We start from the raw sequence: 17,707 nt of genomic DNA on the forward strand, positions 1-17,707 counted from the left end.
CGCTGCCCACGGGGAGAAGTCAGGGTCCCTGGCCTGGTAGCTTGCCAGTACGAGCTCCACCGCCCCCCCGGGCGAGGTCCCTCGAGGATGACTTGATCGCCTCCTCGAGCTCCTCGGGGAGCCGCTGGAGGGTCCCGGCCATCTCTGAGAGGCGCTGGGCGAGGCCCCCCTGGTTGGCGGCGTATTTCGCGGTCCGCCCGCCCCAGAGGCCCGCCTGCCGCCCGGCACGGTCTAGACGGGAGACGGCGTCCCGAAGCATGCCAGGCCCTACCTCGCCCGCTAAGCGGAGGGCTTCGACCTCCCTGGCGGACGAGTCCAGCGCGCCCTGCAGCTCGGTGATGGTGTGTTCGGCGGCTGCGAGGCGGGCGGCTAGGTCGCCGTTGCCCGCGGCCGCCCCGCCGCTGCGCGCTCTCGCGTCCAGCTCCTTCGCCCGCGCCTCGAATTCAGCGGCCCGCTGATCCAGTGCGGCCCTCTCGGCGCAGGCGCCTTCCAGATTGAGGCGCGCCTGCTCCTCCCGCCGCTGCGCCGCGGCCTCGGCCTCCTCGAGAGCTCGCTCCCGCTCAGTGAGCTCGTCCTCGCGGAGGCGGAGTGCGGACTCCTCTTCGGCGCAGGCGGCCTCGTGCGCCGCCAGCGTTGCCTCCCGAATGGCGACGGCGGCCTCGCGACCCGCCAGTTCCCTCTCCTTCGTGTCCAGGGCGCGGGCGCGCTCCTCCAGCACCGTGGCGCGAGCCTCAAGGGCCTCTTCGCGCTGCCGGGACGCGTCGAGCTTCTTCTCTAGCTCCGCCGCCCGGCTCCCGTATTGGAGGCAGAGGTCGTCCCGCGCCGCGTTGAACACGGCGGTGGCGATGAGGGCAGTCTCCCGCTCCTCCTCCACCTCCCTGGCGATCTCCGCCAGGTCCCTACGACGGGCCTCGAGCTCTGAGGCGTGCCGGTGGTGTGCCTTGCGGCCCGCCTCCACCATGGCTTCCACCGAGCGCCGCCCCTCTTCGACGCGCGCCCACGCCGCATCGACCTCCGCCCGCTCTGCCTGCAGGACCTCCATCTGGGCGCTTAACCCGTCCAACACCGTGGTGTTCGCAGCGGCCAAGGCCTGCAGGAGGGGTTCTGCGCTCAGTGGGGCAGCGGAAGGCAGATGGGAGAGCCGCCTCGGTGTGGGCGCCGCGCGGCTCGGCCCGCCGATGGACGTGCCGGACTCGGGGGCGTTCCCCGAAGCTGGCTCGCCCCAAGCATCGCCCGAGGGGTCGGGCCCGAGCGGTGTGCCCGCGGCCTCGTCGTGGGCGGCCTCGGAAGTCGTCGTCGCCTCGGGCGGAGTCGGGTCGGGGGCTTGGCAGGCCGCCCGGCGTACGCGCGCCGCCTCCGTCTCCCGGACGAACTCCTCGGCCCGGCGGAGTCTGGCCTCCTCCCAAGCGGCTTCCTCAGCCTGGCGAGCCCGGACGGCCTCCTGGGCAGCTTCTTCGGCTTCCCGGAGGCGGTCTGCGGCTTCTCGCCGGTCAGCTCCCCGCCTCCGGGCCTCCGCGGTCGCCGTCTCCTCGGCCTCAGACCGGCCGGACTTGGAATGGCGGGAAGGGCGCGACGGGATCTCGCTGAGGCAGAAGAAAAACCAGAAGACGAAAAACGGGTGAGTGAAAACTTGCCTTGGGAGATGGGAGAATGAATACGGCCGCAGTGGGCGCGGGGACGAACCTGCGAGGAGGTCGGCTGAACGACCACCTTGGGGGGGAGATGAGGTTTCCCCGGCATGGTTCGGTCCCCCCCATCTTGCGGAGCCGCTTCTATTTTCGCTCCCCCTCGGGCTGCGACGTCGGCACAGCACCCTCCGGGCGCCTGCTGCTGGCACGCACCGCCCCGCCCCCTCGGGGAGGAGATGGGGAGGGGGTATCCTCCTGTTTCCTCTTCCCCCGGGCGTCGGCAGGGCGGCTGCCCCCCGGGCCCCCGTCACGGGGCCCAGAAGCACGACCCCCTCCCAGGGTAGATTGTTCCCCCCTGCGGCTCCCGCCCGCGCCATCGTGGCCTCGAGGAGTCCGCTCCCCTGACGCCCCGACCGCCTGCATGATGGTCAGGATGTTGGCGCGCTCTGGATCGCTGCAGAGGGGGAGGACACCTTGGGGGATGAGGGATGCCTCCACGGAGCTGAATTCAGCACCCGTTGGATCACCATCTTGAAGTCTTCAGGGACCTAGTCCCATTTGACCCCCTGGTGGGTCCTCATGTAGTCCTCGGACCCGGTGTACTCCCAGGCGCCCCGGGCGCGCCGCTGGAGCGGCGCGATCCGGCGACGAAGGTAATCGCCGTACACCATGGCCCCCGTGAGCCCCTGGGATCGCAAACCAGCCAGGCGGTCAAGAACGGCGTCGTAGCCGTCTCCCAGATCTACCGGCGCCCGCCAGCTGGAGGCCTGCGCCGGGGGCTGGTTCGGAAGTCGGAGGCGCGCTTCGTCAGCGAGAGGGGTGTAGAACCAGTTGCTCTTCCAGTCGTCCCACTTCTTGCGAAGGACGCAGGGAATGTAGCGGTTCAGCACCGGCCCCCGCGGCTGGAAGTAGCAGCCACCGACTACCGACGGTGGCGACACCGGCTGTACGGTGAAGAACCACCGGAACAGCCGGAGAGATGGGCGCACCCCGATGAACATCTCGCATAGGTGCGCGAAGATGGCCAACGTCATTACCGCGTTGGGGGTGAGGTGCGCCATCTGGAGATTATAAAGCTCCAGAACATCCATGAAGAAAGAAGAGAATGGCGGGACCAGCCCTGCCATTGCGAAGGAAAGGAAGAATACGGACCGCCCCGGGTAGTGTGGTGCCGGGCGTCCCTCACCCAGCGCGACTACCTCCCGGCCGGTGGCAGATTCCGGCATGAATCGGCGCGGCAGCCCGGCCTGCCTCTCGCTCACGATGCGAGAAGGCGGCAGCACGCTACCGTCGAGCGGTGCGGAGCCCCGTGCCATGACGCCGGCGGAGGAGGGGCTTGAGAGCGAGTGAGTGCGGCGAAGGTAGGGCACAGGAAACGAGAAGTTAGAACGCAAGCGGCGAAGGCAAGGGGAATAATGGCGAGAGGAAGGAAACGAATCTCTTCCTCGGCGTCTTTATACCCTTACCAACGCTATGCCCGGCTCCTCGCTTCCCGCGCCCACTATCTCGCCCCCTCGTTTCTCGCGCCCACTCCTCCACTAATCCCGCTCGCCCGTTTGCGGCGCACGAGGCGGATGTGCGGCCGTGGCAGTCGAGATGGCACATATCGTGCGCGCGTTAACTACGCTCGCCGACCGATGCACCATCATCACATCTCCAGGCGAAACGAACCGGCTCGTCCCAATTCGCGCGCTACTCAAGTAATGTAGCGGTCTTGAAGAAAGCCGCTCATTATTATCGGTCGGTTTTTCCCTTGCCGATGCGCGTGATTTGCGACCACTGGATTCCTGCCCGCCTGTAGAGACCGGCCCCACCTGTCACCAGGCCTAAGGAGTGGCGTCACGCCCGAGCGCTTTCTTCGAGGAGGGCGATCGCCCTGGCATAACGCCGGGGGCTACTGTAGGTGACATGGGACCGGGGGTATCTTGACTAGAGGTTTGGGGCAGCTGCAGTCACCCACGTGGCCTGACCCCCTCGGGGGGGTCGGGCCCGAGGGTGATGTGGCCGCCCCTCCCTCTGTCTCCCCGAGGGGTCGGGCCGCTCCCGTTTCGGCCCCGAGGGCTGGGGCGCCCCGACCCCCTGTGGGTTTGGCGCCACGTGTGTGGGTTAGGTGAGCACAGCGGCGCTCACCTAACCGCGTTTATTGCGGGTTGGACGAGCGCCCCACGCCGCATTTAATGCAGCGCAGCACACTCGTTCGGTCCGTGACAGGTCACAGTGTGTGACCGGTCACAGACCGGTCAGATCGCGGGTTAGGTGGCAACAGGCGGCCTTTCGCACGCCTCGCCCCGTCCCGTCGGAATGATGAGAGCCTCTAGGCACTCGTCCCTAGCCGGAGCCGGCGTGCTGACTCCTAGAGTTAGCACGTCAGTCCCGGCTAGATTCATACCAGGCTTCATCGCAACCATTACAAGGAAGTCATTTTATGAAGAAGGGCTGACGTGTGGCATGCTAAACTGATGCGTGGTAGACAAGAATGACCGGTTTGTGACTGGTCTGACGCCGGTCACGTCATCGGCAGACAACCGTGCTCCCACGTTGCGCCTGCTTCCGGCGGAGTGGAGGTAGGTATGGCCCATCCCATCAGAGGGTCATTCGGACAACAGCCATGGCAAATCTCCGCCCATTAATGAGGGAGTAACAGGGAGATCCCCGGTGTCAGGCGAGTGATGACGCTGGGCCTCACTCAAAGACAAGCTGTGATTTAGCTTCCAGGCGAAGGCGCAAGCCAGTTTTTTCTTTTTTGGGAAGATAGGGTGAGTCCTCACCCAAAAGAAGAGTAGGTAGAAGTGGTGCATGTGGGATCCCCTTGAGATATAAAAGGAGGACCTTGCCCACTTAAGAAGGGGAGAGCTGGAAAAAGAGGGGGGAGCTGGGGAAAGAGGGGGGAGAAGACCTGAGCTCGTAGAGGAGAGAAAGAGGAAGAGGGTTTCTAGAGTTTGAACTCTCTTGCTCTCCAGCTCTTTGTAACTCCTTCATACACAGATCCACCAGAACACAGGAGTAGGGTATTACGCTTCTCAGCGGCCCGAACCTGTCTACATCGCCCGTGTCTTGCGCATTTGCTCTCTCGCGAAACATTCCATAGATCGAGTGCTTAGAACCTCACCTAGCGTCCCCGGCCGAACCGGCAAAGGGGGGCCCGCGCGGTCTCCCGGTGAGGAGCCCCACGCTCCGTCACGCTCCATATGCTGACGTGGCATTGCCATGATGACATCTACATGTCAGTGAAATCCATATGTCAAGCATATATAAAATTAAAATAAAAAACCATATTTTCTCCTCTTAGGTAAAAAAAATGATAAAAATTCTAAGGTAGAGAGAAGAAAATATAATTTTTACAAAACAAAATTGATGTTATTATTATTTACTTTCATATTTAAAAGTGTTAACTTATTACTACGTTTTGTATCACTAGCCTGTTGAGCAATTTTCGATCAAGCTAGTATCGACGGAGGGAGTAATTGCTCCCTCTGTTTAACCATCGTTATATATTTAGGGATGGAAGTAGCGTATTAGTTAGTGATAGTAGTAGGGTACATATATACGGTTAAATCTGCATCTGTATGTATGGCAGCTGGATTAATACATGGAGCAGATCTATCAGACATCCATCAACATATTAATGTCTCGTCTGTATTCTTAAATTGTACACCTACTACTTCAATTCAATACATATAGTCATGCATCTCTTCAATTCAAAATACAATATATATCTATATATTTTGTTTGGATACGATTTTAATCAACAATTGCTTATATATTCTTTTAACATAAAATTTTATTCTATTCGCACTTAGAAATTACCAACTTATAATTATGTTTTTACCATATAAATGATATAGTAATAGAAAAAACTGTTAATTAAAGTTTTATCGTAATAAAATAAATATATCTTATATTTTAAAACGGAGGGGATACGCAGCTATTACTCCAATCCACTAGCTACCGCTACTAATAGCGCAGCGCTGCTATCCATTAGCATCCTTCCTAGTATTATCTATGTCCAGATTCATAGCTAAAAATGCTTACATTTTTATTGACGGGGGATACTCGTAGACCGGATATAAAGGGTATTGGGGTCTGTTGGTACGAGGATCGACGTAGTACGACATCAAGCAAAAAAAAGATAAGGATTATACTGGTTCAGGCCCTTTGATAGGTAATAGCCCTAATCCAGTTGGTATGGGATTATATGATGTAAACCACAGATTACAAAGGAAATAGCAGAACTCGATGATACCGACAAGACCATAGTCGAGTTGGTCTGACTAGATCTCCCGGCGACTTGGCTCCTGCACGCTCCGGCTCCGTAGGCTATGGTGGGTGTGTTGGCAGTGATATTCGATGCCTTAGGTCCTGCCAAGGGGTCTCTTATATACCGTGGGTCAGTTGTTCTCCAAGTAGGACTCGGAGATATCGGACTCCTCACAATATGGTAAAGACTCAGTCTTGTCCGAGTAGAACTCCTTCCATCCGTAGATACTATCTCTATCACGTGATAGATTTCCTTAATGTATACGGAAACTATCCGTATACGCGCGGGTATACCGTATCAGTATACAACGTACATCCAAAGATAGATGGTATATTTTATCCGTAACCTGACAATTTTGAAACTGAGGTAGTAGCTTTTAATTTTGGTCCACTCGTTCATAGTACAAACAAACGTGAAAAACGCAGATGCAGTTTTATATGTGAACACCAACGGCTGCCTGCATACACTTGATGACATCTGCAGCTAGCAGACAGCAGCTATCAGTGCTAGCTCTTGTACACAAGCAAATTAAGATTTTTGCTTACTTTGCAGGGGATCATAGCCGCGTGTTTTCGCTTGTTCAGTTTATTGAAAGGGTCAGTCATGCATGTTTGCAACAGACACAGAATTAACGTGGAGCATATATATATAGCTAGTCAATTCTTTGAAAAACCTGAGATGGAGAAACATGTATAATATAATCTCATAAACAATATCAGAGCCTGATATTGGAGGGAGAATTAATCCAGCTAACATGGACCCAGCTAGCTATAGCCAGTGACAGCTCAAACCATCCAGTTCCCACCTTGCGCAACCACCCGAATACCTTAAACTACCCGTGCCATTAATTATCTATCCCCCAAGATATTGCAACAAAAATAAACAATCATTTTTTAGTATCTGTTGTTTATTTTAGATATGTATGACCATTTCACTTGTGTCTAGATCCTAGCTATATATGTTGCTTTCCGGATTTCAATCTTATGTAGCTTGCTTTCCCGAATTCAATCTGTATATACTCCACCAACCTGTAAAATGTTTTCTTAATTTAGAGAAAGAAAACAAAACTGATCATTCATGGGCAGGCTCATCTCCTCCTTATTCTTAAGAATCAGTATACGTTCATATTGACACCTCACAAGTTTAATTAGCTAGCTCGATCGTGGGCCTTGCTGTTACATCTACTTAAGTTTATATAACAATCCAAGTTAGTAGGATGGGTCTTTTCCTTGGGACGGATCGGGAGTGGCGGATCCAAAACAAAATAGCAGTAGGGTCTGAGCAAACTAAATAGAGTTACAATCCTCCTTCCATCTACATATGGTAAAAATTTTAATGGGATCTTCGTGGGGGCTCTCATAGTCTTCACGTCAGTAGTGGGGCTCGAGACCCCGCCGCCCCATGCTGGATCCGCCCCTGTGGATCGGAGGGGTAGCAATTTAGTACTACATCAGATACATTTTAATATTTTATTATTTTTAATATACAGTATTAATTCAATTATAGATTTAAAATGAAGAAAGTAATTAGTCTATTCTAGTCCCAAACGAACGAACTTGCTGGAACGCACTTGTGCAGTATGTTTAGAATTTAATTGGGGGTAGTTAACTGCTATCGGATGGGAAGGTGTTCGTTAGTTAATTAATACTTAATGCCCCATTTGTCCTAAAATATAAATAATTTTAGGTGAATGTGACATATTCTAATATTATGAATCTGACATAGCTTATAGAATCCATTTAAAATCTTTTATATTTTAGGACGGAGGGACTAGTATCAATTTCATTATGCTCTTGATTTTAAGGAACTCTGCTGCTGCTCTTCTAATTGGAGTAGTGAGTTCCCTACCATTGACGCAATTTAATGTAAAATACTAGTTTATGTTATCTTGTAAGTAAACAACTGTATGTTATCTCTGATGATCTTACACATGGCACAGGTGAACCATACATAAGTCCATAACTCACACATGGCATAGGTGGACCAAACTGTAACACTCTACGTATGTGAGATAGATTTTCCATCCTTTAAAAGAATATCCTCTTGTTTTGTACATATCACTAAAAATATTAAAATGTTTTAGAAAAATAACAATATAGTCCATATGTGATATATCACTTCATAAATATACACGTTAAAATTCACCTTATACAATTTAAACCAAAATAATAAATTTAATTACAAGTAGAGTACTATTTGTAATTAAATTTGTTATTCTTTTATATAGGTTGAACTTAAATTGTATATTTGTGGATTGATATATCATATATTAATCTATTATACTAAATTTTTAAAAAGATTTTATTACTATTTAAATTACAGATAAAAAAACAATTTTCCGTACTGCGTCTACGTATACTCTCCTCTCTCTCTCTCACACACACAGAGATACATACAGATGGTGCAGGCAATAGCCAAAGTCAAGGTCTCGCCATCAACTTGCACAACAACATTGATATCTGAATTAAAAAAAGGCAAACCCCACACAAGACGCATGGATTTATTTTACTCCCGATAACGAGAAAAAAAAAACACACATATGAATGCATGATAGAGGCAGCTCGATCGGTCCAGTATAAAAAAGCCTTCTTGGCTGTTCCGTCTTCTTGGGCGTAGAGCCAGCTATCTATCAGCCACCGCACAACCCACAACTGGCCTTCAGAAAGGGAGGAAGAAGATGATGGAGGTGGAGAAGCCATGGGAGTTGAAGGAGGATGTGGAGATCATGACGGAGGAGGAGGAAGAAGACGACAGCAGCAACCTGCTGCAGGCCAGGGGCAGGAACAAGAAGCACGCGCTCATCAATGGAGATGAACAACAACAACAACAAGAAGAAGAAGAAGAAGAAGAGGTTGTTGAGGAGCACAAGAGCGTCTTCTTTGATCCAACCCAAGGTAAGAGATAATCTTCATTTCTCACTCCTCTGCTCAACTGCTTTCTTCTGTCTTTTATTTATGTGAAGAACAACTCACTACTAATAGTAGTGATGCAACCACAATTAGTACCAATCAATTTCCTTTTACTTCTTAATTAATTCCTTGATACTACTGTTTCTTTGGGGAGGGAAGTAAGCTAAGCCAACTCCTGTTGCATTGTAGCTGTGCGCCTTGTTGCAAATTCTATTACCTTCAACACTGATTTTATCTCCTGCCTACCTTTCTTCTCCATTTCTTTCATTCTCTCTCTCTCTCTCTTGTTATTTTTGTTAAGCACAAAAGAAACAGACTTTTTGAAAAGGAAAAGGAGAAGAAAACAAATGGGCTAACATGGGGGACGCATATAAGTTATGGTTAGGACAGAGATAGACAGATACCACCAACAGCTACAGCCCTGCAGATACTTCGTTTTGCAGGTCCCTTTCCCTCATCCAATCATCTTTTCTTCGCCCACAAATTTCAGCGAACATCATGTGCCCTACGTGGCTGATGATTGTGCAGCTCCTTCACTTGTTAGACTTTTTTCGTGTTAGGCAAAAATTCTGTCTAGTACCTGTCATGTCACTTTTGGAAGTACCTTTAAGAAAAAGGATGTCTTTTATGGTGAATTTGATGTTCTTGTTTAGCATCTTCCATTCCATCTTCTAGAAGCTCCCATCATTAATTTGATATTTGGGGGAGGAGATTCAATATTGTAAGCTTGTTATAAATAGATGGGTTTATACTTTTGAAGAAATTAACCCATCAGCTTGTACAGGCTTACAATTAAGATTTTTAGGCTGGCCTTCAAAGACATGGCATCGGATCTTTGTAATTTATATAGTTGATTTCTGTACTGCAACATTATTTATGTCTATTGATTGACTAAACCAAATACCAATTGTCAAGGAAAATCATGGCTAATTAATACTTGTCAATATATGCAGTTGGCAACAGAAGTAGTCTAAGGATTAATATCTTTGCTCTTTTTATATTTATGGATATAGATGCCGAATTTCTATCCATTATCTAAAAAAAAGCAAGCCTATTCAAGCTTCCAACATAAATTCACTGATAGATTGGAAACTTTAGATAAAAGAACACATAAAAAATCCTACTTACAAAATCACATGGTAATTTTCTCTTTCTTCCAAGGCTACACTTCATCTTCTGTTGGAATGTTAAATGTGTATCCAATGGAACATGATTTGCTTGTGCAAGTGAATCCATAGATAAATACTACTGGTAGCAACACAAGATACAAACTTTAGGACATCTTTTTCCCCCTCTTTAAACATTTAAAGATAGTCATTTATTTCTTTGCTGAAGGGTTATGGAAGTGCCGTCACTGCGATTGGACATACCTCTTGAGTGGTCCATCCAGAAATGTTATCCTGAATCATCAAGGGTATTGCCAAATCACGACGAATCTTGAATCGTTAGTTCAGAGTGAATCATTTTACAGTTCACCAAGCAAAGGTTAGTGTTGAGTATTCAGAAGCGTAGGATAATAATGGTTAGATTTCTAAAGCTTTCTTTAAAACTGAATAAAATAGTGATGGCAAAACTAGGTCACTAATCATGCTTGCTAAGGGAGGCTTCAGTTTTGGTTGTACCGGCATTGAGCTAGTTCTGCTTCAGTTTATTCAACAAACCTGAGAGTCTAGCTTGATCTGTTTAAGCTCTTGTAATCATTCTTTGAAGCTTTTTATGCACAAAATGAGCATGTCACTGATGATGGAAAAGCTGGTAAAGTTTGAAGTATTTAATAATATTGCCTTTTTCTCTATTTTCAGTTTCTGAGCATGTTACTGAAGTAAGTGGTAAGAATGAAGTTACAAGAGTGGAGCAGTTCGTTGCTAAAAAGGAAAAGGCGCATGAAACATCAAGTTCAAAGGGAAAAGAACTTGAGACACAGGAAAATGCTAATTCTCAAGAAACTAATGAAAATTCTAATAACAGCAGTTTGGAGAACAGATCACCTTCAAATGGTTCACATGAAGTCTGTAACAGTGGTGAAACAGTTACAGTTGCAAATGGAAAAGCAGGCTTGAAAGTGATCACAATCATTGACAAGAACCAAAACGGCCTGGCAAACTCAAATGGTTCTCTTCACATTGCCAATGTCAGCATGAACAAAACTAGTGTCCATGAAATTGAAGCTGAGAAGGATGAAGATGTCATTAAGGGCAAAGTGAACATTGAAGAGTATGACCTTGAGAAAATTCTTGATGAGCAAGAAACTCATGACCTGTTCTGTCCCAATTGCAACTCATGCATAACTCAAAGGGTGATTCTGCGGAAGAGAAAAAGGACAGTAAGACAAACATCACCTGATGAACCACCAAAGAAAACACAGATTGCAGAGCCTTCTGCTAATACTTCAAATCAGACTGTACCTGAAAGACAAGGGCAAGAGTCACCTGACATATTCAGATGTTTATCATGCTTCGCCTTCTTCATTCCAACAGGTATCATTTGGGGAAGCGCTTGTAAATTGTAATCACGCATTCATCACCTGAAGCTTAGCATATTTGCTAAATGAAATAGAAATGTTATTTAGCGTATTCACTAAAAAAAATAGTAGAAATGTTACTTAGAATCATTATACTTGTGTATACAGTTTCAGATCCACCATACCTGCACTATTTATGCACAAAGAGCCAAAACTGAAAGTCTCACATGATTCATTTCATTCATGATTCAGACATTGAGTTGGAGGCAGGAATCTGCCTTTTTCGACGATGCATTCCTAGTTCAGTTTTAGGATAATGTCTTGGTTTGTACAGGTGTTTTTTGCCGGGCCGGCCAAGATAGGCCAACCAAATTTACTAAGATTGATGAATATGTACTGGTTTGTACAGGTGTTACCTGACTATTTCATTTCAAAGACCAGCTTAACCTGTTTGTTATCACCAGGTTGTGGCTTTAACATATTCCGTATATTTGGAAGGACGGAAGTGAACCAAGAAGCTCAGGTACAGGAAGCTGCTGCATCAGGTCAGATGTCTGGCTCCGACAATTGTGCAAGTTGGCTTTTTTCTTGTTTCGAGCCTGGAGACGGTCCAAAGAAAACTGATGCAGGTATGTAATCTGCAAGGCATGCTGTACTTACTAGAAGGCAGTTACTCTACATTTCTTGAATTTCTCTGAACAATTTGTACACATTGCAGGTCCAGAAAAGGAGCCACTATTACCTGACAAGCAGGACTCCAATAATGGTTCAGCTTCATCAGTTGAAGGTAGCACAGCATCCGTTCATAGTCATGGCATAAGTGTACAACAACAAGAATCAAAGAGACCATTGCCAGCTGAGTCATCTTCCCAACTTCAACCCAGCAATACAAAGAAAGAAGACTTCGGAACAGTATCGTTCAGTGGATCATCATCGGTAGAAGCTCCTTCATCGTCATCTGCTAGCATTATCAACCCTGGACAGACCGCGACAGGTTTGTTTATAATAAGACCCTCAATGAACTCGTGAATATGCAATAATTTGTGATAATTGGTAACCAACTGGCAATGACTGCACCTAAAAGTTGAAGCCCCTTATCCAGGATTCCTTCAGACTGGGGAAACACATGTGGTGATTGGGCAGCAGGACATCGTACTGCAACAGAACGTTCCTCTTCCAAAGCCTGGAGATGCAGCTCACCTAGATAAACAGAAACAAGGTAGGCCTGATCAGGATTCGTGAACCATATTGTTTCTTATTTCTAGTAGAAGATGAATCATGCCGATGATAGTCTCTCATTTTTTTTATCTGGTCTCTTGCAAATTTTGAAGAAACTCCACCAGCAAGCCACACATTTCCTACACCGGGAGTCAAGATCCCAGATGCAAATCCAGCTAAATTTATACCAGGTGTGGTGTGGTTACACCATTATTGAGGAGCCAGCTTTACATATATTGATTGTCGCATTGCATATATGACTTGCAGATGTGGTGAGGCCAATGGTAGATAAACCAAGTCGAGGCATTGTGATTCCTCCTGAAGCAGTTGAGTCACAAACTCGACCTGAGCATTCATCAGTGCAAATAGGGCCTGATGCGAGCATGCCATTGATTGATACTCCTGCACCAGAGCAAAGGGATGATTGGGACATCCTGAAAGCTATCGTATACGGTGGCCTCGTGGAATCGATCACCAGCCTCTCTGTGGTTTCAGCAGCTGCATCCAGCGGCGCCAGGACATGTAAAGCTTCCTCTCTGTTGTTGATTCTGGTTCCTTCCTTCCTGCATCAGCCATCACATATGTTGGTCGATTTGCAGTGGACATATTCATCTTGGGCATAGCAAACCTCATCGGTGGACTTCCCATCATCTTTCACAGCGTAAAAACTCAAAATCATATCTTGACTACTAGATTCTCTTGAATTGAATAAATTTCTAATTTATGGGGTTTGAATTTAGATGGCTGAGCTGAGAAGCATTGGAGATGTGGATGAGAGGGAGGAGCAGGGCGGTCACTACTGGTTGCAGCTGGGGAGGCGATCCAAGTACCGGCTGCATGTCGCCATGGCCGTGCTGTCCTACCTCCTCTTCGGCCTGCTGCCGCCGCTCATCTACGGCCTCTCCTTCCGCGGCGGCGACGTGAGGGAGAAGAAGATGGTGGCGGTGGCGGCGGCGTCGCTGGGGTGCATCGCGCTGCTGGCCATGGGCAAGGCACACGTGGCACGGAGGCGGAGCTACGTGAAGAGCCTCCTCTACTACCTGAGCATTGGCGTGAGCGCGTCGGGCCTCTCGTACGTCGCCGGCCTCCTCGCCCACTTTGCCCTCATCACCCACCAAACCCCTCCTGCTTCATCCTCCTGGGCTTCATACTGAATTTCTTCTTCTTGTTTGGTTCGACAAAAGTTTTGATGCCTTCCCATTTACAGCAAGCCCTTCGCAAGATCATAGTGTAAAAGCTCTTTTTCGTTGTACCATAGCACCCTTTTTTTTTGTCAATAAACTTTGGCAAGGAAAATAACAAGGTCAGGCTTGCCCTGTTCTTTTTACTGAAGAAAAAGAACATTTTATCTGCCTATTATAGAAATGTAAGCATCACAACTCACAAGAATGCAATGCAGCCAATGAACCAAGGCCACAAGATCGTGGTGATACTATCCCAATCACATCGCCTCATATTTACACACAACCTGAACCTGGAGCTAAACGAAAATTGGAAAAACCAAAAGGGAACATCTGCTGCTGAAAAGAAAAGCCACTACTGCTTTTGAGTGGGTTGTCCAGTCCAGTAAGTCTTGACAGCCACAAGTATCTTCTCAGGGTTGAATGGACCAGATTCGTGATCCATTATTTGGCTCTTCCACCGCATGCCTTCTGTAATTGATTGTATCTTCACTAACACCTCCACCGTGTCCCTGAAAATCACTGTCCCTTCAGGCCTTAGAATCCGGTCCATCTCCAGGAGAATGTATGTTACGTCACACCTGAAACCCATTGTTCAACATTAGATTATTATTTTTACTTGAATTGTTCAACATTAGTTGTCAAGGGAATCATTTTCTTATAATGACTCAAACGCTAACATTGAAATGAACCAGAAACACGATACATTTGAACTCTACAGGGAAAAAAAAGGGACGGTTTAAAGCCTTGATAAACTGGACACACCACACAGTTCTTGCATTACCTGTCCTGATAAAAGCTGAATATTTTATCAGCATGGATGAAGTCATATGTCCTCGGATACGTTGAGAAAGCCTCACACCAGTCTTGGTAGGTTCCAATGAATCCCCTCTCATAGATAATACCAAGGGTGTCATGAGCAGAGCCTGAAGGTACCACGTTCATCACCCAAAGTGGATACTTCATCAATGCAGCTGCGAATCCCCCCATCCCTGCATTCATATCCATCACGTTCCTATATCGCCCCTTGGTTAGTGGAGGAATCAATTTCTTGTAGTAATCCGCTCTCTCTGCCCACACCTTATTATCTTCTTGGAATTTCTCCGTGGTGAGGCCTGAAACTGATCCACGACTTATTCTTGGAGGCACAGCAAATGCTCTTTTTGGCCATTTCTCAAGAGCTCCACCAGCAACCTCGTCTTCACTATTCACATCCGGAAGAGGTGATATGCATGTCTCCATCTTCTTGTACCTAAATCTCAACAAGTCAGTTTGTTTACTGATCAACAGAAATATCAAAAGAAGGCCTTGTGAGTACTATGCGGCGTGTGCTTCTATGTTTCTAGAATGATGAACTATTGTATGAGAGCATGAGGCTTGATCCATAAAGGATTAGATGATGCTTCCTAAACTGTGAAAGGTTGAATTAATACTTCATGCATTTAAGAACAAATATAGCCATCGGGTTACATTTTGTCTTGTAGCCAGAGATAAAGTCACACAGAATTTTCAAATGAACAATTGGTTGGTCGTATATGCTAAAACATTTTCATTTTTTAAAAGAATGGGAGAATCACACTGGTGTCTCACTAACATATGGGCCCAAAGCCCCCACTTGTCAACTTCAATTCACACTGAGTGGCATATTGATATTATAAAAGAAATTCAGTGGTATAGCCTGGGTTAATCCTTAAATTTCAAAGAAGCAGGCTCGTGAAAACAATAACATGATAAATCAGTCCAAAATATCTATTTCAGGACAGCAAAAAAGACAAAGTATGTACTTCGAAAAAATAAGCTTGTTCAAGTACAGAAGATGGGTGCTGCAACTAGTAGAGAATATGCTTCACTTAGACGGAGTTTAACAGAAATCTTACCAAGCAGAGTCAACATCATTGCTCTTGCAAATCTGAGGGGTTTCATAGATCTTCCGACTATTAACACACTCTATGTGGTTGATAGGTTTCTGCCATATAGCAAGATCATCTTTCTCTACCACCTTCTTCCAGCAGAGACGCTTTGCCAAATCCTCAATCTCATCTTGCTCTTGCTTCAGGTCTTCTTCTGTTCTTTCCCAGCCCTTGAAGTACTTCTTCCAATGGATTGGAGGCCCAGAGAGGATCCAGTAGCCTCCTGGTCTAATTACTCTGTCTACTTCAATTAGATAGATACCATCTGTTGGAAATAAATCTTAAGAGATTAGCCCTATTATATAGTTATTACTGCAGCTGTTGTTTATGTAATAATACGATAAAGAGAATACACAAAGATTGAGATAAATGAGCTCACCAAACTTATTCCATGGGATCAAACATCTAGAGCAGTGTGCCATGTCAAATGATCTAGCAGGGTATGGGATTCTTTCCGTGGATATCACTCCAATCATGGCCGGCACTCCCCGCTCCAATGCAAACTGCACTTGTGCCTCATGTGAATCTCTAGGTGCAAATGACATAGTGATGATGTTCCTCTTAATAAGATAAGCGCCCCAACTTGCCACCTGAACAACATCCAAGATACATTCATAAATCCTAAAAAATTTGCAGAAACACATAATATCTTGGAAATTGCTAAATCACTCACCCCACATCCAGTATCAAGCGCAGTTCTGATGTTGCCGTCCGTTAATGATATGAGAGCGTTGATGTCATCGATATAGGCATCAGCACCATGTGGGAACATTGTGCCGCCTCCAGGGAATCTAAACCGTTTCCCCTCAACTTGAATCCAGTTCTGGACAGCTTTCTCGATACTAAGCTCCCGATGAGGAATGTTATCGTACCAAGCAAAATCCCGACATTGTGGCCACTTGAAGGGATTCTTATACTTTGGTGGTGCAGGAATCAAGCACCGGAAAAGCTCTTCTTTCCGAGGGCAGTGTCTCTCCCTGTACTGCATCATTGTCTTTGGGAATTTCCTGGCTCTCCTTGGATCTTGGCAAGGGGTATACTCGCTGTATTTCAGCTGACAAGGTGGGAATTTTTCGGCGACAAGTGAAGATTCATTGAAGCTCACCTGATGGTGGGCTTGGAAATCAAGACGAGCGTCTGATGATGACCGTCCAGACGAATTGCTGGAGGTGCGCAAAATGGATTCACCACATTGGCTTTTAGTGTAGATTATGGATGGGTGTATACTAGTAGTTGAAGTGCCTTGCCAAGCACCAAGAATGTATGATGCAACACAGAGGCCAATAACACCTATGGTTAACGTTACTCGCATCCTTTGGAACACTGGCTGCCTGGGCTTAGGGGATCCACTCTGCTCTTTTGCCATTACACCTGCAAGACAAGGGGCGGATCCAACAAACTGTTACTACTAGTTGTATTAAGAGAGGTTTAAGGAGGAGAAGAGCTTCTTCCAGACCTAGAAGAGAAGCTAGGGTTAACGCAAGCAAATTCCAGATGTAAGTACTCCTGGTGCTCACCAGAAACATGAATCAGAAAGAGGATGTGGATGCTCACCAGGATTCCCCTGGCGCAGATGGAGATCGGCAGCCGCGACTCGTCCTGCGCGAGGAGCGGAGGAGACGACGAGACGCCCCGGGAGATTTTTCTCTTTCTTTTACGCCGCAAGGGAATGAAGGGTACTCCACTTTTATCTTTTTTTTTTCCTTTTTACTTTATTAAAACTGCACTTGCAAAGTTTGGGAGGGACGACTTCTCATCTATGCTAATATTTCGAAATTTTCGATCAAACTTTAGAAATTTTCATCTCAAATCTATTTCAACCATAGGACAAAATTATACCGTATTAACTGAACGGTGATGATATAAATTAAGCAAAATATGAATATTTGGGAAAGACAAACTAAATGGCTCCATAAAAATATTTTTCTTTTTATAGAATAGGGTATTGTGCAGTATAAACTAGAGTAAATTTTGTGAAGAAGACGAGAAAGGTTAGCTCTTTTCCAGCCAAAAAGTAGATTTTGTGAAGAAGGAAAGGTTAGCTCTTTTACAGCTAAAAGAAGGGTAGCAGACATGGGAATGGGGTTCAGCCTCAACTTTTTAATTTTTTTTTCTCTGGCCATTCACAGCTGCCGCAAATAA

The 17,707-nt window shown here is 47.0% G+C and overlaps 2 protein-coding genes across 3 annotated transcripts; one reads left to right on the plus strand and one right to left on the minus strand.

Moving 5' to 3' along the window:
- The first annotated feature begins 8,494 nt into the window (after positions 1-8,494).
- LOC4339849 (membrane protein of ER body-like protein) lies at positions 8,495-13,812 on the plus strand. Its single transcript, XM_015787474.3, has 9 exons — positions 8,495-8,780; positions 10,598-11,272; positions 11,721-11,885; positions 11,975-12,250; positions 12,359-12,475; positions 12,588-12,665; positions 12,742-12,996; positions 13,074-13,135; positions 13,215-13,812. The coding sequence occupies exons 1-9, from the start codon at positions 8,564-8,566 to the stop codon at positions 13,626-13,628; spliced, it is 2,259 nt and encodes a 752-aa protein (XP_015642960.1). The 5' UTR covers positions 8,495-8,563; the 3' UTR covers positions 13,629-13,812.
- Positions 13,771-17,223, minus strand: LOC4339850 (probable methyltransferase PMT17). 2 transcript variants are annotated; one of them, XM_015787475.3, is made up of 6 exons: positions 17,120-17,223; positions 16,239-16,936; positions 15,945-16,155; positions 15,533-15,830; positions 14,440-14,907; positions 13,771-14,236 (listed from the first exon to the last, which is right to left on the minus strand). In XM_015787475.3, the coding sequence occupies exons 2-6, from the start codon at positions 16,929-16,931 to the stop codon at positions 14,011-14,013; spliced, it is 1,896 nt and encodes a 631-aa protein (XP_015642961.1). In that variant the 5' UTR covers positions 16,932-16,936; positions 17,120-17,223; the 3' UTR covers positions 13,771-14,010. The 2 variants fall into 2 exon arrangements, with proteins under 2 accessions (XP_015642961.1, XP_015642962.1); XM_015787476.3 differs by having other exon boundaries at positions 17,083-17,223.
- Positions 17,224-17,707: the final 484 nt, after the last annotated feature.

This window comes from Oryza sativa, chromosome 6 (genome assembly GCF_034140825.1).
Source record: "Oryza sativa Japonica Group chromosome 6, ASM3414082v1".
Classification (NCBI taxonomy): Eukaryota; Viridiplantae; Streptophyta; class Magnoliopsida; order Poales; family Poaceae; genus Oryza; species Oryza sativa.

What these genes read in the sequence shown, in the direction of transcription:
- LOC4339849 (XM_015787474.3), top strand. Translation starts at nt 8,564, where the DNA reads ATGATGGAGGTGGAGAAGCCATGGGAGTTGAAGGAGGATGTGGAGATC. An exon ending in CCTAGATAAACAGAAACAAG is followed by an intron (nt 12,476 to 12,587) that starts GTAGGCCTGATC and finishes CAAATTTTGAAG; the next exon opens with AAACTCCACCAGCAAGCCAC. An exon ending in ATCCAGCGGCGCCAGGACAT is followed by an intron (nt 12,997 to 13,073) that starts GTAAAGCTTCCT and finishes GTCGATTTGCAG; the next exon opens with TGGACATATTCATCTTGGGC.
- LOC4339850 (XM_015787475.3), bottom strand. Translation starts at nt 16,931, where the DNA reads ATGGCAAAAGAGCAGAGTGGATCCCCTAAGCCCAGGCAGCCAGTGTTC. An exon ending in CGCTTGATACTGGATGTGGG is followed by an intron (nt 16,156 to 16,238) that starts GTGAGTGATTTA and finishes GATGTTGTTCAG; the next exon opens with GTGGCAAGTTGGGGCGCTTA. An exon ending in GATCCCATGGAATAAGTTTG is followed by an intron (nt 15,831 to 15,944) that starts GTGAGCTCATTT and finishes TATTTCCAACAG; the next exon opens with ATGGTATCTATCTAATTGAA.